Here is a 25,453-nt window from a genome sequence, read left to right as displayed (position 1 = left end):
ATAATATACATTGACGTATCACATCTATACAATCGAAGATATATTTATATATATTTGTATTTATATATTTATATATATATATATATAATACTCACTATATTTTTTAAATAAATTTGTTCAATATTTACACTACATCACATCGAGTTGCTATTTACATTTTACAGTTCATATAGAAATTTGATTTTTTGTTCATTTTGATAATTTGGGTGGTCTCGGTCAGTCTATACAAAAAGAGAAAAGGTCATTATGGTGGTGACAAGATTGATAATTGATCAATTAGCAAAAGAAATTGATCTTTAAACGATGGCGTAAGGTAGAAAAATTATACATTTTTTTTTTGTGAAAAAAAATCGAATTCATCAATCGATTCTCTTTCTTAAGTTCCATTCACTGTTTCTTTACGAGAAACAATGTTTTTTTGTCGCCCTCTCACGCCTGAGAAAATTTACATTTCTGTTTTATTTTATTTTTTTTTTTCCGGCCATCACCAATTTAAGGACTAGGTAAGTGAAGGCGGAGGCGGTGAATGTTGTTGTTGTTGTTGGCTTTGCGACTGTTGTTGCGATTGTGGCGGTGTCGGCGGTGGTGGTACTAATACTGCATGCCTGCCGGCTAGAAGGGTTGTCAACGGATGTGGTGGCTGTAATAACGGGTCAGCCGATGGATGGCCAGGGAAATATTGATGTAGATGATGCGCACCAGGACCATAAAGTGGATGATGCGGCCTGGCCGCTGCTACGGCTGCCATTTTGATTTTCTCGATTTCCGCTTCTTGTAAACGTTTCGCTTTTGCTCGTCGATTTTGAAACCAGATTTTCACCTAAAACAATAAGGAAAGTAGACAATTTTTTTAATAGTTTCTTTAAATAGAAAAAAATCTTTGAATTTTCAGACTTACACTTTGCAATCTTCCGGCATAGTTATACAGGATTTATTTTTGATAAAAAAATTGTTTTTGGCAGTTTTGTGTGGGGGGGTAGGGTTTTAAGGTGTTTGCTATCGTCTGAAATGCCTTTTCAGTACAATGTTTTAAGTTTTACAAATTATTTATTATTTTTATTAACAGAGATTTTGAATTATTACTGAAAAATGGCATTTTTTTTTAATTTCATTTATTTAATATTAAAGCTAGAATATTTCTTTTTGCTTTTATTCCATTACTTCTTTGAGCTTAATTTTTATCAAAACATGAATAAAGGGCACATAATCAGCCCTTCTATTGTCGGCCCTACATTCTTTAATACAATAATTAAATGACATGCGTAGCAGATTGATTTACGGTCGTTTCACACGCAATCATCAAGTACCAACTTAATTGGTACACACTTAGCAAAATACTTTGGTAATTATTGTAGAGAGCTGGCCAGACGTTAAACACTTGTACAATACTATTGTATAAGTATATACAGGGTGTTCAGCATAAGACTACGGTAACTTCGGGAGGCGATTCTGGGCATCATTTGCAACAAAAAATTCCATATAAACTATGGCTCCATTCGGCTCCGTTTTATAGATATTTTTAATTTTATGTTTTTTCAAGGTGTTACTACTTTTTAGCAAAAAGTTGTCTATATTTCTCAAACTATTAAAGCCACAGCTATTTTAATAAGCTCATTAGAAAGAAGGTTAAATTTCCTTTTAAATAAGCTAATTAGTATTCCAAAATAATAATATTAAGTATTTTACTTTGTGGCCCAAACATAAGAAATAGCAAGTTTCTAATTTTTTCCAAAAACTTTGACTTCATTTTTCTCAAAAACATTTTATACGTAAAACCCGTGCACTATTCAGGAGAAACATCTACATACAATCATCTTTCGAACGGTATACAATAATTGGGGTTATGTTAAAATTTGATGCAGAAATCTTGTGATTAATTGCAAAAAAAAGTAGGCCTCAAAACAGCGACAGCATTATGAAAGGAATTCACCTACCATAAGAATATAACTGATCAGAATCATCAAATCCAGTACGATTTTTTGCAAACGTGTAATTTAATAAGCGTTCAGAACACCCTATCAGGAAAACATCTAGAATATTCCCACCTAGCTTCTCCACTATTCCAATCTACGAAACCGTACATGTATAACATATCGCGATATTCAATATTCGAATACGTTGGCATATTGATAGCAAAATGACAACTAAATATCTAATGAAAATGTAGACTTTAAAATCTTTTCTGCTTGTTGTATTTATTTGTTTTTATAAGCCGTATTAGGATAAAACATGTCAGTTTTTAACTTGGAGATTAGAGCGATAAGCAAGTTCTCGGTTTATTCATTAGCTCTTCACAACCTGTTAATTCCAAAAGTTTATTGAGTAGTTCAAGAAAATCTGTGATTTGTTCACATTATTTGGCATATTTCTTTAATTAACTAAAGGATAACACACAGATTTAAACTCGTTAAACGAAAATCCTTTCTTTTGAAATTGGTACCTAACACTCATTTAACATCATACTCATTTTTCTTCTTTTTATTTTATTTTATTATTTATAATGTAAATTTTATATTTTTGAATATAGTCCTTAAATTAATTAATTAAGGTGATTAAGGTAGATGTTTCTCCTGAATAGTGCACGGTTTTTTCATATAAAATGTTTTTGAGAAGTCAAAGTTTTTGGAAAAAATTAGAAACTTGCTATTCCTTATGTTTGGGCCACAAAGTAAAATACTTAATATTATTATTTTGGAATATAAATTAGCTTATTTAAAAGGAAATTTAACCTTCTTTCTAATGAGCTTATTAAAATAGCTGTAGCTTTAATAGTTTGAGAAATATAGGCAACTGTTTGCTAAAAAAGTAGTTGTACCTTGAAAGAACATAAAATTAAAAATATCTATAAAACGGAGCCGAATCGAGCCATAGTTTATATGGAATTTTTTTGTTGCAAATGATGCCCAGAAACGCCTCCCGAAGTTACCGTAGTCTTATGCTGAACACCCTGTATATTGAATCTCAAGTATAGACAGATATTTGTACGATTTAAAAAACATCTAGATAGAACCTACCATTGTGTCAGTCTAACCTCGGAGTGGTTAAAATGAGATTTATATCTGTCATTTTCTCTGTTCTCTTCAAATTTTCTAGCATTCAACTTCTCGACTTAATTAATAATAACAGATCATGGCCAGATTTATGTAAACATATTTAATTAGACGATTAATTTAAAGAACATAACAATAAATACATAGATAAATTCTACGGGACATTGTCCATAATAGTAATGGTGTATTATTTACAGCAAAACGTGATTAAGTTTTTAAGAATAATGACAAGCGCATTACAATACAATTAAGTATTTACATATTTACTTAGAATGGCAATGTTAAAATAAATTACGTTTTAAATTTTTTTTTTACTGCGCGTTTATTAAATTATCTTATTTCCTGGTATAATATTTTGAAATCAAAGTAAGGTGTCAAGGTTTTTTTAGGGTGGGTTCACGTCAAATATTTCAAATATATGGGATATAGTAAGTTTTTAGTAAAAATATTAGTGAATATAAATGAAATTAGTAAATACGTTAAGGCTGTAAATAAATTCGGCAACACGCAATACACGGCAGTATTGCGGTTCAAGTATATACTCGTTATTGTGTTTAAAAGTGTGCTTTTAGCAAAGTTATGTGATAATTTCACGTACCCAATTTTTGAGACAATCATATTTTTAAGGGATCAGCGTCAACTATTTGGTTGAGCCACCCCTCAGGAAAATTTGTAAAAATATTTTCCTTTATTATAGATGTTTAACCAGTTTAAGCGTGTTTAAACATGTCAAACCAAATCTTTTGTTACGGTGCGTTCGACGTGTATACTCGTTATGAAAAAAATATATAATTGCCATTAACTATAAAAACTCGAAATTTTAATAAAATACAATAAGAATATTATTTGGTGGGATGTTTCCTTTATCTTAACAATAGAACTGCCAAGTATTTTATACGGAGGGGGTTGGTGGGAGTCAGCCAAATGATAAGTGGTTGGTACATGTTTGGTCTCCGCATTAGAGATTGGGGAATTACCACACAAATAAAAGCTCTCAACTTCTTGTGCAATGCCCGTTTTTACCTTTTAGATAGAGATTCAGACCTCACAGTACGAGCATGATTTCATTTTGCGCGGAATTCAAAGCTCTTTTCTATTCCTTGTAAAAGCTCTTGCGTCCCATAGTTAACTGCGTGAAGAAGTGGTGCAAGATTTTGGAATGAGCACAGAATGCTCTCTGTAATGCTCAAGCCCCAGGAGAGATTGCAGAAAAAGTCTCTAGCAGTGACTATTACGACTATTGTAAACTTTTGGTTGTTTTGCCCTGCGTTTGATGTCCACGTCATTGTCAGATTTTAATTCCGCCCATTGTGGGGGTGGTTTTAAACATTAAATTCCACGCTTAACTGGTTAATACGAATGTTATTTTTTCTTTTTAAAATAGTCATTCCCTTACTTCTTAGTAAAAGAAAGAATTGAGATGGTGCCAAATTTTTGGAAAGTTTGGAATTTTTACCGCCGTCTACCTTGGGCTCCTCATAGAAAAAGCGCCTTATTTGGGGGGATCACGCTCAGGACTTTGTTAAAGACAAAGCAATGGACAAAACAGACTAACTTAGACGACGTCCCCTAAATTGTCTATTACGTCAGTTTCTTTCCATTTATTAGTAGGCGCAACATTTACTTATATTTACCTATATGCATATTGCAATTTGTAAAATAAATTCATGATAAAAAAAAGGGTGTTTTACCGGAAGTATATGTATAAATGTGTGTGTGTGTGTGTGTTTAAAAAAAAAAAAATTAAGAACTAAGCTCGCAAAAACTTCAAACTTGATATTCTGGTTTGGTTATACTTTCGCTTCTAACACTTATATGGTGGTAATCTATCTTGGAGTTTTACCGTCTCTACTAAGAGCCGAACATCATGCATGTAGTTTTAAGCTGATGACTTCATCGGGCTAACGATGTAACCGGGTCAGAAGATGATTGGATGAATTTGCTAAATGGAGTCAGATAAGTTGGATGGTCTCTGCATAGATGGATTATTGGCGTGACAAAGGATATGCAAAGTTTGATCATAGTCTGGAACTAGATAACTACTACACTACATTAAGGGAACGGGAGAATGCTGGATTTAAGAGCTAGAACTCAGTAATTTGGGCGTTCTCCTATCAATTTTAATAGAAGCAGTCAATAAGTGAATTCCAGCAAGAGATTAACTTAAGATATGATAAATCTCATCAGAAATTCTTTGAGTTAATTTGTGATTTTTTGTGTGTTCTCGGCGTTATTTATCTAATAAAAGAGCCCATAAAGCGGAAGTTGACTTATCATTACTTTAGAAATGTTGCGATAAAATATAAAAAGTGTAACCTAAGGCACAACCGAAAAAGGAGTTGATTTTTTCAACAAATTTGGTTTAATAAATCCACGAAAAAATAATCTCCTAATCTTCTTTTGGCCATTTATTTAGTCATTTTCCCCTAAAGGAAATCACTTTTATTGGGAAATTGGAATCGATAATCGAATGATAGATCGATAATCGCATATTTGAACGAGATTATGAGATTATCTGCTTTATAAATTCACTGCCTTTTTTTTTTTTTTGTTTTCTTTTTTTGGCATTGGCTTCCGCCATACAGCCAGCATCGTCTAGGTGCTTATCACTAGAATATCACTCACTCTCCATTCTTACCTACAAGTACATTCGCTTCACACATTCATCATTCTACTATATACCGCTATTTACATAAACTACTGCTAATGGATGGAGCAGCACTCTGTGCTCCTGCCATCCTTATAGCTTAACCAAAATTAAAATCACGTAATCCTTCTCTAAGCATTTTGTTCCATTCATTCTAATTCGGCTATAGCTTCTAAATACATTCATATTTCATTGCTAGCTCTGCTATCGACTTAAGCACATAACTGTTGGTGGAGAATATAATGTCTTCGTAGCGAAATGGTGCATCTAAATACCTGTATATATCGTCAAACATTCGTTTCCTTTCTACCACTGCCCTTAAATTCATCTACAGGTTTTTTGGACATTTTCTTTTACAAGACTAATTTTTTGTTTTTCTTTACAGATTGATCCAGACCTTGTGTTGTGTGGTAAGTCGAAAACATTATTCATTGATATATTTATGAATACTAAATAATTTTCTATTGAATTAAAATAGTTTTATTTGCCTCACCATATTATACTATAATAATTAATCTCAGCTGCGGCTTCCAAATAGACAAGATTATAGAAATGGTTACGTCATTTTCAAAAAAAAAAAGAAGGCGTGGAAATGGGCGGAGATAAAGGGGAGGTTTTGTTTTCTTTGTAAAGGCTATAATTAGCTAATTTAAGAGGCAGTGGCGGATCTACTGTGAAGCTAAATGTAATCTGTTAGATGGATCAGCGAAGCTAGTTAACTGTTCATATACGCATTTACAGTTGATATGTCACTGATAATATTTTAAATACAAAATATTAAGCGAGTGTCACTAATTTTTACTGCAGTTTTTTTTTTTTTTTTGTAAAAAGTGATAATTTTCTTTTAACTGTAAGTATCATCTTACAACAGTAAGAGAAAACATTTAATTCTTAAATTTATTTAAAAAAAAAAAAATCCAAAAATACATACCTGTGTTTCCGTAAGGTGTAACGAACTGGAAAATTCCGCTCTTTCCGCAATACTTAAATATTGTTTCTCTCGGAATTTCTTTTCCAAACTAAGTAATTGTTGCGTAGTAAAAGGCGTCCTTGGTTTCCGGTTAGGCTTATGTTTCCTTAGATTACATTTCAATTTTGGTGGTTCACCATTCGTCGGCTCTGCAAACCAGCAACCACTCTTAATGCCAACTTGAAATTAACAATACAAAATTTTTGAAGTAATAATAATAATAAAAAAAAAAATGTTAACATAAGTATTATCTTTTGACTTATTTTCTAAAATATTAAAATAATATCTCTCTCTCTCTCTCAAAAAAAAAATATGGGAGGGGAGAACAAAAATGGAAACCTGGTCCAAACAAAAGGAGTTATCACCATGGAAACGTCTCGTGTAAGTTAGTCGAGTACAAAGATCGTTCGGTAGCAGTAGTTACTTGGCAAGTTTTCAGTTAAGCTCAGTTGTAGGGTGTTTACAAAACCAGTAACCGTTTACATCTGGAAAAAAAAAACCCTAAATTCCTCCCTACTCTTTAAAGTAAACATTGATTGTCTTGTCGAGAAGTGAAGGGTTCGATTAAGGGTTCTTCTATTGCTCTGCCAATAAGTGTTAAGCACCATCTAATAGGGGCGTTTTGTTACACATTGAACAAAGTATTCAAGAGGGGAACGGCCATTTTGTTCTGTAAGTGGTTTTCTTTTTGTTACGTTCCACTTACGTTCTTACTTACGTACTCAAAATTACTATTTTAAATTTTTCTCCCAACTTCTTATTACGTAATAAACTTGAGATAACACTACAAATGGGTTTAAAAGAATTGAAATTCTGTAAAGGCAGTTTAGAAGTTGAACTTAGTGACAAAGATCTTAGAAAATAACTGAATTTACACGGAGAAATTTGTTAAATTATTAAGATGGCGTCCAATAGGAAATAGGAAATTCAAGAAAAATTCGTTACAAGACTTTTCGAGTAAATCGTAAAAAAAAAAAAACACTAAAAAATTGACATTCTCTTCCGGTTTAGCTGATTTTGGTCCAAAACATTATTGTGCTAACTTTTATTTCCGGTATCAAATTTTTGTATTTTTTTAAAAATTTTGCCGACCAACATATCCGCATTCAGAATACCCTTTTTTTCGTATTCAACCATAAACCTCTTATTTTTAGCAAAAATTCTAATGAATTAACAAGCAAAAGCTAATTTATATTTATAAAAATGGTAAAACGTTTTACGAGTACATTGGTCCAGTTTGATACATAAAATGGAAGCTGAATTCTGCTAATTTTTTTTTTTTTAGTTTAATAATTTAAGGTGCGCTAACATCTCAGGTTATTGATGACGCCCAGAGCTTTTTTTCAGTGCACTGCCGCGGCCTCTGGACAGTGTTCTCTCGTTACACACAACACTGTCCATCACCGGGACAGTTAGCTGTAAGAAACTCCTAGAAAGAGAAAAATCTAAGAGGCCAGCAGCTGTATTCAAACCCCGGGGAAGCTCTACGTGGGAATACAATACGCTAATCGCATTGCTAATCTGTTCCCTAACTCTGCTTATCTTCCAGAATCCCATAAAAAATATGGTGTGACTATTTCTGGCAACAGAATCTCCTCACTTCAAAACTTTAACATTTTTTTTTTTTCTTTGAATTCTGAATTTTGGCGAACACTTTTCTAAATTGTTGATTGATAGAATTGTTAAAAAATGTGTTAATTTGAATTTAATGATAATTAGAAGAATTTGGAAGGTATTAGACCCAGCACCCGCCCATCTAAAATTCAAAGAAAAAAAAAAATGTTTAAGTTTTAAAGTGAGGAGATTCTGTTGCCAGAAATAATCACACCATATTTTTTATGGGATTCTGGAAGATAAGCAGAGTTAGGGAACAGATTAGCAATGCGATTAGCGTATTGTATTTCCACGTAGAGCTTCCCCGGAGTTCGAATACAGCTGCTGGCCTCTTAGATTTTTCTCTTTCTAGGAGTTTCTTACAGCGTACAGGATTCTCCACGTGGGTGTGTTTCTTAGAGTTTCTCTTTCTTTAGTAGCTTCTTAACGCTATCCGGTGATGGACATTGTTTTCTGTAACAAGAGAACACTGTCCAGAAGTCGGCAGTGCACTGCAGAAAAAGCTAATATAAGCTAATAATAAGCTAATAAAAAGCTAATAATCTCCAATCAGTAGGAGATTATAAAAAATAATAATTTTCATTTTAGCGATACGAATAAAAATAAAATATTCACAAATTCGTTTTAAAAACTTTAAAAAAGAAAAAAATACATAATTCCGTTGCAAATAAAATTAAAAATAAATAATTAATAAATAAATGGCATTTTTTTTTATACAATAATTAGCAAAAAATATGTCGTTAAAATGATAATTCCTAAATAAGTGAGCAAAGTAAGTTATCACTTATCAACTTACCATTTGCGTCACTAAACAAGCGATTACTTCTTAAAGTGCTCTTCTACTAATTAAAATTTATTTTATTAAATCAAAATCATGAATTAGTCATGAATAAACAAAGTAAAACTGTGACTCGAATACTAAATATAAAAATCACTTAAATTTATCTGTCTGTCTGTCTGTCTGTAAGTAGGTGTTGCTTTAGTATTATAAATTCAATAATTTCGAGTAGGAAGAATATCATTATACTCGTACCGGAAATGCGAATTATTAGACAAGAAAACATTTGTAAAATTTATTGAGAAGGCTTTGGAAAAATAAAGGGAAGCGGTTAATGTGAGTTAATGAAGTAAAATTTCAAAAACCAGACGTCCTTAAGGATCACCAAGACCGGCTTTAGTTTTATAGCTTGTTCACAGAAGTTTTTTAATTTATTAATTTATTTTAAATACATAAATTTTGGGTTTATTTATTTAGTAATTCCAAATTGAATAAACAAAGAAGGCCTAGCTATTTTGTTGTGTCAGTATTCTTGGATTAGATTTGACAATTATTAGTGTTCTTGTTCTACCAAATAATCGAGACTTAATCTTAATCTTTTTGATTCGCTCTAACTAGTAAGCATTGCGGCTTCCTACCTAATATCTCATCAAAACGTCACAAAATGATATTTACCCAAGAGTGAAAAAGTATTCTCTCAATTTTACACGCACTATTTGCGTAAAAAATATATCTTCTTTTTTTTTACGTAACATTACACAGTACGCCATTGTTGTACCAACTTGTTGTTGTTATGTTTCTTATTGATCTGTATATTACCAGCAAAAGTCATGATTCAGGCAAGTTCCAATTGTTGCAAACTAGGTTGTTTTTTTTGGGGGGGCCAATAGCCTTGTTGATGCTAAAATACAATAACTATTTGATTGGTAGCTAGCTGTTTGCAAATTATCACCTATTGTTCTTTGTACTATCATGTAGTTTGTGGAAATATTAAGGCGTCCATTTTTAACTGTTTTTTTTTTTTTTTTTAAAGAAAGTGGTAGTTTTGTAATCGCTTTAAAGTCGACGGCTTCACCAAGGATTCGAAGAAGGGTGGTCTATTTATGTGAAATAATCTTTTAAAACTACATTTGGATCACTGACCCAATAATCTCGCTTCTCATAAATATTGGGACTTGCCTTACCTAGAGAAATGATTTCTTTGGTGGAGAATCATAATTAATTTCATTTTTAAGGGAAGGGATTAGCTATGCGGTTAGCGTATTGGATTCCCACACGGAGGTCCCCTGGGTTCGAATCCAGCTGCTGGCCCCTTAGATTTTTCTCTTCCTAGGAGCTTCTTATAGCTCACTGTCCCGGTAATGGACAGTGTTGTCTGTAACGAGAGAATACTGTCCGAAGGCCGGCAGTGCACTGAAAAAATGCTCCGGGCGCCAATAACCTAAGATGTTGATGCGCCTTAAATCATTAAATAAAGAAAAATTAAAAAAATAATTTTTAGCAAATGTTAGCGTGATATTTTCATACTTAGAAAAATATCAGTACCTTCTCAATGTTTTATCCAAATTCCTCTTCTAACCACTGCTATTTTCCGTTACCTTTTCATCGATAAAAGACCAAGTAGAACTCTCAGAACTCTACTTAAGAGGGCTAAGAAATAAGCAGAACAATACAGACCATCGTGAATGTGACTATTAGACAATAGATCAAGACTACCCACCACTAAAAAAATCAGACCACTCTTATACTAAACACTTTTTCTGAAACCAAAATTGGAATCAAAGGGAAACGAATTAGCTCAGTTTCCAAAGCGCAGATCCTGGGGCACAAATCCCAGAGATGCTGGCGTTTAGATTTTCTCTACCTAACAGCTTCTTACAGCTCCTAGAAAATGGACAGTCTGTAACGAGAGAATGGTGTCCAGAGCTGGCAATGTGCTGAAAAACAAAATAGGTCCAAATCCCTCAGATTTTGGCGCGCCTTAAATTTAAAGGGGGGAAAAAATGTCCACTAATGGGCGAATCTATCCACCATATTTATTTTTTTCTAAAAAGTGCCCTTAACCGAATTTAGTAAATGATTGCAGCCATTCTTTTTGGGGTTGGGGAAATCTTTAAACGGGAAAAATATCCTTTTTCCGGAAGTGATACCTTACCGGGTGATCAAAAATCTTATCGTGGCACCATCCGTTAGCAACTTAGATTAAAACTAAATATTAAATTTCAATTCTTGATGATTTTGTTTTTGCCTTTTTTGTATTTTACGGGTGGATACATCATTCAACAGAAAAAAAAACAAACAGAGATAGACCATTTTGCGGTAACCAATCGATTTCAGAGGACCTTAAAATCGATATTTCTAGGATAAAACTCAAAATCGATTATCTGCACAGTTACAAAATATCTTCTCTTTGTAAGAGAAAGTTATAAATAACTTCATATTTCCTCTCTCCTCTCACTTTAAATCAACAAAGTCTCATTTAATTTTATTGCTATTGACAACTCAAATGGTTGGTTATACATATTTATATAAATCTAATATATAATTTATGAAACCACTAATATCCTTATAAAGTTGAAAACTAATTACCTATCAAAACCTCCAACTAATTATGTCCCTCATATATATATATTTCTATATATAATAAAACACTCTTAACAGATTAATTGGCAATTATCTTTTAAGGAGAAAAAGTTAAAACGTTTTGGTACAATAGCAGTGAATTTTTTTTTATAAAATACTAATTGGCGGTTAGCGGGGCGTGGAACAACATAGTGGTGGCGTAGAAGTTGGCCTGAAGTCTTATTGGGCGACCCTTCATTTCTTACGGTATCTTGTTTCTTGGATTGCTTTTTATTTTTATTTTATTTATTTATTTATTTTTAATCGGTGCCTCTAATTTCTCTTATTCTTGCGTTCTTTAGAAGTTATCGGGGTATAATTAGATAACATTATATTTTTCAGCGAAATTATATAAAATGAATACTAAAATTTATTGTTTGCGTAAATACGAGGGTCGTTTGAAAAGTCCGTGCAAAAATAAAAACTACTTAATTTTTTGGGGTAAACCTTTTTTATTTTTCAACATAGTCTCCATTTAGGCTTATACACTTCGTCCAACGCTGCTCTAGTTTGTTGATCCCTTCCGAATAATAGGATTTGTCCAAGTCTGAAAAATAGCCATTCGTTTCTGCAATCACCTCCTCGTTTGAATAAAATCTTTTTCCCGCCAGCCATTTCTTCATATTGGGGAACAAATAGTAGTCCGAGGGAGCCAAGTCTGGAGAATAAGGGGGATGTGAAACGAGTTGGAACCCTATTTCCATTAATTTTGCGACCACAACTGCTGAGGTGTGAGCTGGTGCGTTGTCGTGATGGAAAAGGACTTTTTTTGTGGGCCAATCGTGGGCGTTTTTCTTGCAGCTCGGTTTTCAAACGGTCCAATAACGATGAATAATATGCACCTGTAATAGTTTTACCCTTTTCCAGATAGTCGATGAGGATTATTTCTTGCGAATCCCAAAAGACAGTCGCCATAATCTTTCCGGCCGAAGGAACGGTCTTCGCCTTTTTTGGCGCAGATTCCCCCTTGGTAACCCATTGTTTAGATTGTTCTTTGGTCTCAGGAGTGTAGTGATGTATCCATGTTTCATCCACAGTGACGAAACGACGCTTAAAGTCCTGCGGATTCTTCTGGAACAGCTGCAAACCGTCCTTGCAACACTTCACACGATTTCGTTTTTGGTCAAGCGTGAGAAAATCACTCGACTTCCTCGATTCAAACGAATGCCAAACACAAAGAAATAGACCGATCTGGCTGAAACTTGGTGTGTGTTCTTCCAAGAGATGCTACTAACTAAACATAACCTCGATACGCGCCAGTAGTGCTATCTCTCTGACTTTGCACGGACTTTTCAAACGACCTAACATTGCGAATAACATATTTCCGTTTTAGTGGGTGAAACTGAAACTAAATTTCTGTTGATTTAAATTTCAGTAATTATTATTTTCGAGCTACCTATTTTATTTCCAATTTTAGAACTTCCATTTCCTTGATTTTAGGGATGTTAGTTTACGTTTCTAGTCTAAGGTGTGTAAAAATCACCTAAATTACTGGGCTATTTGTTGGGATGTCCAGCATGATTCTATACACTCTCGGGAACTACCAGCGAAGTCTAATAGTGGAAGCTGTTTTGGAGTAGTCGAGACATCCTTGAAGCTCCTTGAAGCTTTTAGAGCTGAAAGGCTGAACATGGCCATTCAGGAGGACAGGAACTAGGTCAAAGCTCAGGCTATATTGAGTGGCCCATGCTGACATAATGCTGTATTATGCTTTTTATGCTTAGCCACTGTTTTGCGTCGTGTTCCTTTAAGGCTATTTTTTTTTTAACTTCTTTCGGTTATAACTTCGTGTCTGTCCCCTTTACGACTATTATGTGTACGTAGTTTGGGTTCAAAGCAAGAATTTGAATCTATTTAAACAATTTATGATCTCATGAAGGCTGTGATAAACTATAACAGTAGAAGAAGAAAGGTCCATGGCCTTATATCGTTTCTGATTCTGTTAAGATCGCTGGTTTACCATGTACGGCATTTGGAAGCCAGAAACTGATAGGTAAACCGAGAGGAATCTTGTAAAAAGAAACCAAAGGCTCCGCCTAACAGATCTAACTACCCAATAAGCCACATCTGGCTACTGTGCACAGGGCACCGGGATCCTTTTTAAAGGTCTAATCCAATCCGATCCTTTAAGCAAAAATTTAAGATTTTTTAATTTTTTTTTCGTGGTCTAATAATGTAATGTCTTTCTTATCATTATTTAGATAAAAATTATTGAATCTAATTGGATGAATTGTACAAAATAATATGTGTATATATTTTCCATATTAAATTCCACTTTTAAATTCAAGTGAAAGATAATCATAAAATAGTTGACGTCATTAGCAGAGCCAAACAGTCTGCTAAATCATTAAAAAATATTTAAAAAAAAAAATACCATTTCGTCGTTTTTAGATAAATAATTTTATAAAAGATAATTATAATTTGATAAACTATTTATTATTCATTAATATTATTATTATTATTTCATTTTCATTGTTTAGGTTGAGGTCATTAAAAAAAGAGGTCATTAAATAAGGTTAAAAAGAAAGGTTAATAATGATATCATTTGGGTTTTATATCGGGTTAATAATTTTGATTTGCATCTCTTACGCATTAGAATTCATTTATTTTTAACATTTCTGTACCATTATCATAATTATTATTAAATATTTATTTTTCTATCAAAATTAAAAAATATTAAACAATTTGATAAAATAATAATATTTGAACATTTATTTATTTTTTAATTTATATTTTTTTCTTTTCGAGATATTGCACCGCACAAATTATTCTGCAATGGAGTCTCGGTTATCCGTCATGACCGGGACCGGACACGTGACGGATAGTCGAATAGACGGATAATGGAGAAAAACAGGAAAATTTCCAGATTCTTTTGTTTAACGTGTATAAAACTTTGTACGAGGGTCGTTTGAAAAGTCCGTGCAAAGTCAGAGAGATAGCACGTATCGAGGTTATGTTTAGTTAGTAGCATCTCTTGGAAGAACACACACCAAGTTTCAGCCAGATCGGTCTATTTCTTTGTGTTTGGCATTCGTTTGAATCGAGGAAGTCGAGTGATTTTCAAAAAATGGACGAAAAAGAATTTCGTGTGTTGATTAAACACTACTTTATGAAAGGCAAAACGCCTGAGGAGACTAAAGAAAAGCTTGATAAACATTATGGTGACTCTGCACCTTCGATTAGAACAGTTTATAAGTGGTTTCAAAATTTTCGGAGTGGCCATATGGGCACAAGTGACGCTGAACGTTCTGGACGCCCTGTTGAGGTTACTACTCCAGAAATCATTGATAAAATCCATGATATGGTGATGGATGACAGAAGAGTGAAGGTGCGTGAGATTGCTAGTGCTGTGGGCATCTCGAATGAACGGGTACATAATATTTTGCATCAACATTTGAACATGACAAAGCTATCCACAAGATGGGTGCCGCGATTCCTCACGCTTGACCAAAAACGAAATCGTGTGAAGTGTTGCAAGGACGGTTTGCAGCTGTTCCAGAAGAATCCGCAGGACTTTAAGCGTCGTTTCGTCACTGTGGATGAAACATGGATACATCACTACACTCCTGAGACCAAAGAACAATCTAAAAGGCGAAGACCGTTCCTTCGGCCGGAAAAATTATGCCGTCTTTTGGGATTCGCAAGGAATAATCCTCATCGACTATCTGGAAAAGGGTAAAACTATTACAGGTGCATATTATTCATCGTTATTGGACCGTTTGAAAACCGAGCTGCAAGAAAAACGCCCACGATTGGCCCAAAAAAAAGTCCTTTTCCATCACGACAACGCACCAGCTCACACCTCAGCAGTTGTGGTCGCAAAATTAATGGAAATAGGGTTCCAACTCGTTTCACATCCCCCCTATTCTCCAGACTTGGCTCCCTCGGACTACTATTTGTTCCCCAATATGAAGAAAAGGCTGGCGGGAAATAGATTTTATTCAAACGAGGAGGTGATTGCAAAAACGAATGGCTATCTTTCAGACTTGGACAAATCCTATTATTCGGAAGGGATCAACAAACTAGAGCAGCGTTTGACGAAGTGTATAAGCCTAAAAGGAGACTATGTTGAAAAATAAAAAAGGTTTACCCCAATAAATTAAGTAGTTTTTATTTTTGCACGGACTTTTCATAGGACCCTCGTACATATTTTATACGTTTATACGCTTAAGCCTTAAAGATCAGTTATCTTTCATTATTCAATTCATTCTATTGTGTATTAAAATTAATGAATACAATGTCTGCGACATCTAATCGGTTTTGTGGGCGGTTTTGTTTGTAGTTGATCTTTTTTTTTGGGGGGGGGGAACCCACAAACTGTCGAATGATGGACACGAGTATGTACCTAAAAGACAAAGGAAAAAATGAGGACAGTGACAGTTAATTGGAATAGACGGAAAAAAAAAAAAAGGGGGACGGATGACCGAGACTCCACTGTACTTGCATTTTTGAGATATTCTGAGTTGTGAAAAAAAAAAAATTAATATTTTGTAATTTCATGGTGTCACCATGGTAATTGATAATATAAGCATCTGGACCAAATTACGTAACAGGAAATATCATGATCGATTTTTCAATTATTTTCTCGAAACTTGTAGCACTGAAATTTTTGAAACATTTTCCGATTAATTAATAAATAGAAATTAAATTCTTAAATAAAATAAAATATTCCAATTTTGATCAGGGTATCAGAAATTATTACGTATTAAATCTGTTCCCAAAAATATCCCCAAATTAAAAAATGGCGGACCGGATGTGCTTTCGTAGTTCTCTTTCGAGAAAAATTATTTGATTCTAATGACAAAATAATTTAAACAATTAATTTATTTTTTGGTTTCAAAAAAAATGAAATAAATAATTAATTCTAACCAAAAAAATAATTAAATTTTTAAATAAACTTTAAAGTTCCATTTGTTTATTTTAATTATTACTGTTATTAATCATTTAATTAACAGTAAACTTTTTGCTAATTCCTTTTCTTTTAATTTTTTTATTCACATCCAGAGTATTGGAGCTATGGTGGGGATAAATACGATAATTATATTGAATTAATTATAATAAAACATTTCTGCTTAATTAGCTCCAATTTAGAATTGACGGCGGTAAAAGGGGGGGAAAAAATATGTAAACTTCTGGTTTCTTTAATTAACAAGAGATATAAAATTATTATTTAAAAAAAGTAGTTATTTGAAATATAAAAATACAAATTAAATGAGAAATAAGATACAAATAAAATGAATACATAAATAAATTGATTTATGTATTATTACATTACTGGGGGGGGGGGGGGAATATTCTAAGACTTTGGCACATATTCTGTTTTTTTTTTTACTTATTAAAAATGATTTATTAACTAGATAATTATGTTTGTCTGTTTTTTGTTTATTTATTTACCGTATTTTAGTTCAATTAAATTGAGAATTTAATTGGGCTTTAATTATTTTATGTTTATTATTTTATTTATTTATTTATTTTATTTATTTTATTATATGTTTATTATTTAAAGCAGGAAAAAAATATTTTAATTAATAATTCACAGCCTCTATTTTTGTAATCACAGATCTTTTTTTTCGATTATGTTTATTTAATTTGTATTAACTGTATCACTCTTGTAAATATATTCCATAAATGTCTCCGTTTGTAGAAGGCTTTAGCCCTTAATGGCAAATAAATAATGAGTTTTAAGCGGTAGTATATATCTTATTACGTACAATAATAAATGTATTTGCTTTGTTAAATAATATGTAATATACAGGGTGTTCAGCCTAAGACTACGGTAACTTCGGGAGGCGATTCTAGGCATCATTTGCAACAAAAAATTCCATATACACTATGGCTTGATTCGGCACCGTTTTATAGATATTTTTAATTTTATGTTTTTTTCAAGGTACTACCCACTTTTTAGTATTTTTGAATATAGTTCTTAAATTAATTAATTATTAAATTACACGTTTGCAAAAAATCGTACTGGATTTGATGATTCTGATCAGTTATATTCTTATGGTAGGTGAATTCCTTTCATAATAATGCCGACGCCGTTTTGAGGCCTACTTTTTTTGCAATTAATCACAGATTTCTGCATCAATTTTTAACATAACCCCAATGTATTGTATACCTTTCGAAAGGTGATTGTATGTAGATGTTTTTCCTGAATAGTGCACGGTTTTTTCATATGAAATGTTTTTGAGAAAAATGAAGTCAAAGTTTTTGGAAAAAATTAGAAACTTGCTATTTCTTATGTTTGGGGCCACAAAGTAAAATACTTAATATTATTATTTTGGAATACAAATTAGCTTATTTAAAAGGAAATTTAACCTTCTTTCTAATGAGCTTATTGAAATAGCTGTAGCTTTAATAGTTTGAGAAATATAGACAACTTTTTGCTAAAAAGTAGTAATACCTTGAAAAAACATAAAATTAAAAATATCTACAAAACCGAGCCGAATCGAGCCATAGTTTATATGGAATTTTTTGTTGCAAATGATGCCCAGAAACGCCTCCCGAAGTTACCGTAGTCTTATGCTGAACACCCTGTATAATAACATTAAAGACATTATAAAAAGTTGTATAAGTAACATAAGTGACATAGTTATATATTACGTATTTAGATTAATTATTTTTAACATATTATGTCACAAAATTTCGGCAATAATTCAAAACGGAAACGACTATTTAACCCTATTTACCCCCCTCCTATTTGGGTATCTTGTTTGGCATGGACAGTTTCCATATTTTTTAAAGTCTTTCTAATCATGCTACGCCACTGTATAGGTTCTTTTATATTTCTTAACTTTTTATTTTTGGAACCAAAATTCTTTGATAAATTAAATCTATCAAATTAATCGCCCCTTCCAAAAAATTACTCGCAAAAAAGTAGCTGCTGAAATTCCATTTCCGTTGACCAGTTCCGAGACTATATTCAGGGTGTTAAGACGGCTAAAATACATTTCATGCTTAAAAACGGTTAATCTGAGCAAAAAAAAATGGTAGAGGAAAAATTTTGTTGCCCGTCACCTCTAGTTTCAGAATTCAGGGACTTGATTTTAGATTCCTGCCCGCATACGCGGCTGACGCGCGTCCAAAATTAAGGGTTCGCAGTTGACCCCCATTTTCATATAAATACTTTTAAAGAGTATAAAAAAGTTATGAAAGAAACCGGAAACCGCAATTCGATATCTTTAAAATTAAAGGTGCTAGGCTATTTCGAAGATCTGGATATTTAATAATCATATTTCAATTTTTTAACTTGCTATCAAAGAGAAAGAAGAGCACGCGATAGGTCATTTTTATGTATTTTTTCATCCCCTTTCTACTAAAAATATTGCCAAGGCAGTAAAGCTAGTATTTTTCTTAATATCGGGAAATAAGTCATTTTCCGAGAGATTTTTTTTTTAAAGAAAAATCAAATGTTAAGAGCTTTAGATGTTCTCAACCACACACAAAATGGCTAAAAAAATAATTTTACATCTGTTACAAACAAGAAGGTTTAATAATTATTTGGTAATTTTGGGAGAGTTGCGTTTAATTACCAAAAAAAATTTGGAAACCTCCTGCCACATAACTGTATATATTTAAGTCGCATCAACAATCTGAGGTTACTGGGCGCCCTAAGCATTTTTTCAGAGCACTGCCAGCCTCCGGGCAGTGCTCTCTCTCTCTCTCTCTCTTTACAGACAACACACTGTCCATCACCAGGACAGTGAGCTGTAATAAGCTCCTAGTAAGAAAAAAAAAAAATCTAAGAGTCTACAGCTGGATTCGAACCTGCAATCTCCGCATCAGGAATCCAGTATTCTCTAACCACTCAGCTAATCTAAGTTGAGCTCTATTTTTTTTTGTACCTCTTGTTGTTTTCTGTTGACACGGTTAAACTAAAAATCTTGAACACTAATGAATATCTACGAACGACCTTTAAAGAACCAGATTTATGAAGGAATGTACGAGGGTCGTTTGAAAAGTCCGTGCAAAGTCAGAGAGATAGCACCAATGGCGCGTATCGAGGTTATGTTTAGTTAGTAGCATCTCTTGGAAGAACACACACCAAGTTTCAGCCAGATCGGTCTATTTCTTTGTGTTTGGCATTCGTTTGAATCGAGGAAGTCGAGTGATTTTCAAAAAATTGAGTCTTGCAAGGACGGTTTGCAGCTGTTCCAGAAGAATCCGCAGGACTTTAAGCGTCGTTTCGTCACTTTGGATGAAACATGAATACATCACTACACTCCTAAGACCAAAGAACAATCTAAACAATGGGTTACCAAGGGGGAATCTGCGCCAAAAAAGGCGAAGACCGTTCCTTCGGCCGAAAAGATTATGGCGACTGTCTTTTGGGATTCGCAAGGAATAATCCTCATCGACTATCTGGAAAAGGGTAAAACTATTACAGGTGCATATTATTCATCGTTATTGGACCGTTTGAAAACCGAGCTGCAAGAAAAACGCCCACGATTGGCCCACAAAAAAGTCCTTTTCCATCACTACAACGCACCAGCTCACACCTCAGCAGTTGTGGTCGCAAAATTAATGGAAATAGGGTTCCAACTCGTTTCACATCCCCCCTATTCTCCAGACTTGGCTCCCTCGGACTACTCGGTTTCCCAATATGAAGAAATGGCTGGCGGGAAAAAGATTTTATTCAAACGAGGAGGTGATTGCAGAAACGAATGGCTATTTTTCAGACTTGGACAAATCCTCTTATTCGGAAGGGATGAACAAACTAGAGCAGCGTTGGACGAAGTGTATAAGCCTAAAAGGAGACTATGTTGAAAAATAAAAAAGGTTTACCCCAAAAAATTATGAAGTTTTTATTTTTGCACGGACTTCTCAAACGACCCTCGTATATATTTTTTTTAAATTCCTTTAATACGAATTCAGCAAAAAGAAAACAAAATTAAAGAGTGCTTCAAGATCACCCACGAATTCCTCGTTAAAAACACGAATTAAAAAAATAAAAGCCCCCCCCAAATAAAAACCGTTTATTTCAGATTAAGGTTGCAATAAGCTGTTACCAGTAGCAGCAGGTTATATAATTGGAGTGTTTTGTAACGCTCTCTCTCTCTTTGTTTTATCCTCCCTCTCCTAGCTATTCTCCAGTCTCCTCTCTCTATCTCTCTGTCATTCTATTAATCAAGCTCCTTTTATTAATTAAGTAGCACACACTTATTAAGCGCATAAACAAGGTTCGATTAATTTTGTTATCAATTAGTCTGTAAATCGACTACGCTTTTTTTTCTTTTACTGAAGGTGGTTTCTTTTTGTTTTTTACTTTGTCTTACCTTGTAAGACAATAAAGTGTTGGGTAAAATTAGTTTTTTTTTACCGTCAAACTGTATTTCTGCGGTGGTGCTAGGAAACGATGAAGCTCTCCTACAAAAAAAAAGGTGGACATTTTAGATATTGTACGGTTCTAAATTCCATAAAATATTTGATTATGTGAACTTTCAAACCAAAGTTTCCGAGCTAGAATACCGGAAGTACGACTCTTTTTTTCTGCACCCGGGCGGCCATCATCTCCGACGTCATCTTTTCGGCCATCTTGGAAACGCTTGAACCACTCAAAAACTTGCGCACGTGATTAACATCCATCGCCATAAACTTCTTTTAATGAAAAGATAAGTTTCAGTAGCGGTTTTACCAAGTTTTGATGTGAAATTTTCACGACAATTCGTTGCTCTACTAAATGTGGTAGTATCATGTTTTGCGGCAAAACGAAACTAACACCAACTTACACAAACGACGGTTCCGGTCAGACAGATTTCTCTACAAACACGGTGAGACGCCGTTGCAATCGAAAGAGAAGGCTTTACGCTGCACACAGCTGTCGGTCTTTAGGATTTGGCGCATACATAGTTCTTCTGTAGCAGCTCCAGTCTCGTTATTTAATAGCCACACCTCGTTTATCTTTTTTTTCGTCACTGGTTCATGAAAACCAAAAAGGGAGAAAGACCCAAATTTAGTCATTATTTTTTATGTATTAATTAGTCAAGCTTCCAACCTAAGGGACTCTAGGTCTTATTCAGGGTTTATACTTATTAATAATGTAACACAAATTACAGTTTTTTAATAAGTTTAAGCCCTGAAGATGACGTAGTCACTCGGTCAAAAGCTTGACATGAAAAAAAATAATAATAACGACTGAAATTTGCATTATTCTTTCTTCTCTGTAACAGTAATTTTTCTAATTTCACCGGTGAACATTTACAGTTTTGTACTTACTTCAAATTTTAAGTAATTAACCTCTTGCGCTATTAATTAATCAGCAAAAATGTGTGCCCATCCCACTGGGAAAAAAAATAAAGCAAAATATGCTTTCAATATAGAATTAAAAATGTCCGGTAGGACAGTTGTATAAGAGTTGATCGTCAAGAAGTGCACGAAAAAGCGTAACGTTGAAAAACACCCAACTTTGACAATTTTTTTCTCTTTTTCTATAAAAGATAAAATTCCCAAATTTTCTTTAAATTATAGGGCAAATCCTTCTTTGTAACTGTAATTTTTCGCAATAACCTAGATCTAATGGATTTTGAGAAAAAAGTTGCTGAAAATGAGCAAAAACGGCATTTTAAGAAATTGTTCTTTTTCTTCTTGTTACCTTTTTTGTAAACTGCGTAGCGCCTAAACGCGTGAACCGATTTTCATGAATGAGATGTCATTCGATTCGTTATTTTATGTAGATGTGCTTTATGGGGGTCACCGACGCTGTACATCGAATGGGAAAGGAGTTAGCCCCCATGTATGTGAGGTTGATTTTTTTTATACCGGAAATTCTCGAGAAATGCCATACTTTATTATTATTTGGTCCATTTTTCCACACCCAAACAGTTCCATCTTCTTCGTCTGGAATTCTAGATTCCCCCCCCCCCGAAATGAACAAACAATATCGCTAGATTCACTACCCAGTCTTCTCCATCCTCGCTTTCTTTTTGAGAGTGGTCGAATAATATCACTACCTTCACTATCATTATCCCATTTTAGGGATCTGAATAAGGATAAAACTTACTAAAAATAACAATGAAACTATTATATGTACTGGACCAGGTTTTAATTTATTATACCGCGTTATAAATTTAATATGTACGACTGAATAAAAAAGGTAGTGTTCTGTGTAATTGCACTTAATTTCACATTTGAATAACGGTGTTTAGTTAAGAGTTAAGATTATAGTATTACCAACACGAAAAATAATAAAAATGTAGCAAGTAGTACAGTAACCTGCGAAGCTAATGTGCATTGCGGTACTGGGTTCTATTCCCGGTCTTGGCCTTGGATTTTATTTAATGGTTAAATGAGAAATAGTACGAGGGTAGTTTGAAAAGTCCGTGCAAAGTCAGAGAGATAGCACTACTGGCGCGTATCGAGGTTATGTTTAGTTAGTAGCATCTCTTGGAAGAACACACACCAAGTTTCAGCCAGATCGGTCTATTTCTTTGTGTTTGGCATTCGTTTGAATCGAGGAAGTCGAGTGATTTTCAAAAAATGGACGAAAAAGAATTTCGTGTGTTGATTAAACACTACATTATGAAAGGCAAAACGCCTCAGGAGACTAAAGAGATGCTTGATAAACATTATGGTGACTCTGCACCTTCGATTAGAACAGTTTATAAGTGGTTTCAAAATTTTCGGAGTGGCCATAAGGGCACAAGTGACGCTGAACGTTCTGGACGCCCTGTTCAGGTTACTACTCCAGAAATCATTGATAAAATCCATGATATGGTGATGGATGACAAAACAGTGAAGGTGCGTGAGATTGCTAGTGCTGTGGGCTTCTCGAATGAACGGGTACATAATATTTTGCATCAACATTTGGACATGACAAAGCTATCCGCAAGATGGGTGCCGCGATTGCTCACGCTTGACCAAAAACGAAATCGTGTGAAGTGTTGCAAGGACGGTTTGCAGCTGTTCCAGAAGAATCCGCAGGACTTTAAGCGTCGTTTCGTCACTGTGGATGAAACATGGATACATCACTACACTCCTGAGACCAAAGAACAATCTAAACAATGGGTTACCAAGGGGGAATCTGCGCCAAAAAAAGGCGAAGACCGTTCCTTCGGCCGGAAAGATTATGGCGACTGTCTTTTGGAATTCGCAAAGAATAATCCTCATCGACTATCTGGAAAAGGGTAAAACTATTACAGGTGCATATTATTCATCGTTATTGGACCGTTTGAAAACCGAGCTGCAAGAAAAACGCCCACGATTGGCCCACAAAAAAAGTCCTTTTCCATCACGACAACGCACCAGCTCACACCTCAGCAGTTGTGGTCGCAAAATTAATGGAAATAGGGTTCCAACTCGTTTCACATCCCCCCCTATTCTCCAGACTTGGCTCCCTCGGACTACTATTTGTTCCCCAATATGAAGAAATGGCTGGCGGGAAAAAAGATTTTATTCAAACGAGGAGGTGATTGCAGAAACGAATGGCTATTTTTCAGACTTGGACAAATCCTATTATTCGGAAGGGATCAACAAACTAGAGCAGCGTTGGACGAAGCCTAAAAGGAGACTATGTTGAAAAATAAAAAAGGTTTACCCCAACAAAATTAAGTAGTTTTTATTTTTGCACGGACTTTTCAAACGACCCTCGTAAGTAAGTTTGCTAGTCGCCTCCGTCCACGACACCTAGTAAATGGTAGTTGGACGTTAAGCCCCGCCTGAAAAAAAATAGACGATTACTTTAAGTAGTAGGTACAGTATCTCAGAAAATTTAGTAGACGTGCGATGCAAGTTATTTTCAGTGCAGGAGAAAATTATCAAAAGACGTACATTGCGCGCCAAAATAGCGGAAGAGGTAGAATAAAATTTAAATACATTAATTGATATAAAATAGGAAGTGTTTACACCGGATTTTTTTACTCATAGGTTTTACCCAAATTTCTGGTTAATAAAAACCCTAATTTCAAACTTTTTGTACTAGAAAAAAAAGATTTAAAAATCCAGCTTTGAAAAAATTAATCCTGTGATTTTTATTTCCAAATAAACGGAAATTTATAACCAATTTACGTCACTTTTGTCTCCGTTATTACTTCTTTGGTTCCGGTTAAAAGATAGTTAACTTTAAAACAAGCATAGCTCCCCCACAATAATGATGGCTAACTAAAAAAATGTACCCAAAATTATCAGCTCCTCGTATATTAAATTAATATTAAACTACACAAATTAACCTATTTGTATTCATATTAAATGACGTAAGTCTTACAATTTACAAAACTATCTAACAATCTTATAAAAAACTGTTTGCAAATTAACTAAGTTGAATATTATTTTAAAAAAACTTTATTATGTTTATTTTTTAAAGATAAATCTATGTTATCTTATTTTTTTCCAATACTTAATTTATTCTTATTCTCTTGAATAGAAGATCAGTATACCTAAGCTGGTAATATAAAGCAAAGCATGTCTTTTTATTCAATAGTAACCATAAAATAGAATAAAAGATCAATGGCTAGTTTTTTTATTAATGTAACATGGGATTCTGTATTCAATAAAAACACTATAAATAAGAGTTGATTTAATAAAAAGAAAGAAATGGACAGATAAGACGATAAGCAAGAAAGAAGCCAAATAAAAAAGCTGATATATATATACATATATCAGCTTTAGACAGATAATTATATCTGGCAAGTTCAGTAAATGTGATTTATCTCCCCGTCTTTCGAAGTCCCCAATCCATTTGTATTATTGTTTTATAATTAGTGACGACCGTTACTGTTTTCGCGGTCTTTTAAATTTTTGTTTTTTTCCGTTTATTTTCACATCTTACTCTTATAATAATT

General features: G+C 33.7%; 1 protein-coding gene across 2 annotated transcripts in view; it reads right to left on the bottom strand.

The window, feature by feature from the left end:
* Positions 1–343: 343 nt before the first annotated feature.
* Positions 344–25,453, bottom strand: part of Dr (muscle segmentation homeobox protein Drop) — a 37,541-nt gene continuing 12,431 nt past the window's right edge. The window contains exons 2-3 of one of the 2 annotated variants that reach the window (XM_074114929.1): positions 6,629–6,846; positions 344–820 (exon numbers count right to left, since the gene is read on the bottom strand). In XM_074114929.1, coding sequence (XP_073971030.1) covers positions 500–820; positions 6,629–6,846 — 539 coding nt within the window. In that variant the 3' untranslated portion in view covers positions 344–499. The remainder of the gene's footprint in view (positions 821–6,628; positions 6,847–25,453) is intronic. The other variant, XM_074114930.1, reaches the window with a different exon arrangement.

This window comes from Rhodnius prolixus, unplaced genomic scaffold (assembly GCF_049639745.1).
Source record: "Rhodnius prolixus isolate KJV_2025 unplaced genomic scaffold, Rpr scaffold_7, whole genome shotgun sequence".
In the NCBI taxonomy this organism is placed as follows: Eukaryota; Metazoa; Arthropoda; class Insecta; order Hemiptera; family Reduviidae; genus Rhodnius; species Rhodnius prolixus.
This window is presented reverse-complemented; position numbering and strand designations above follow the sequence as displayed.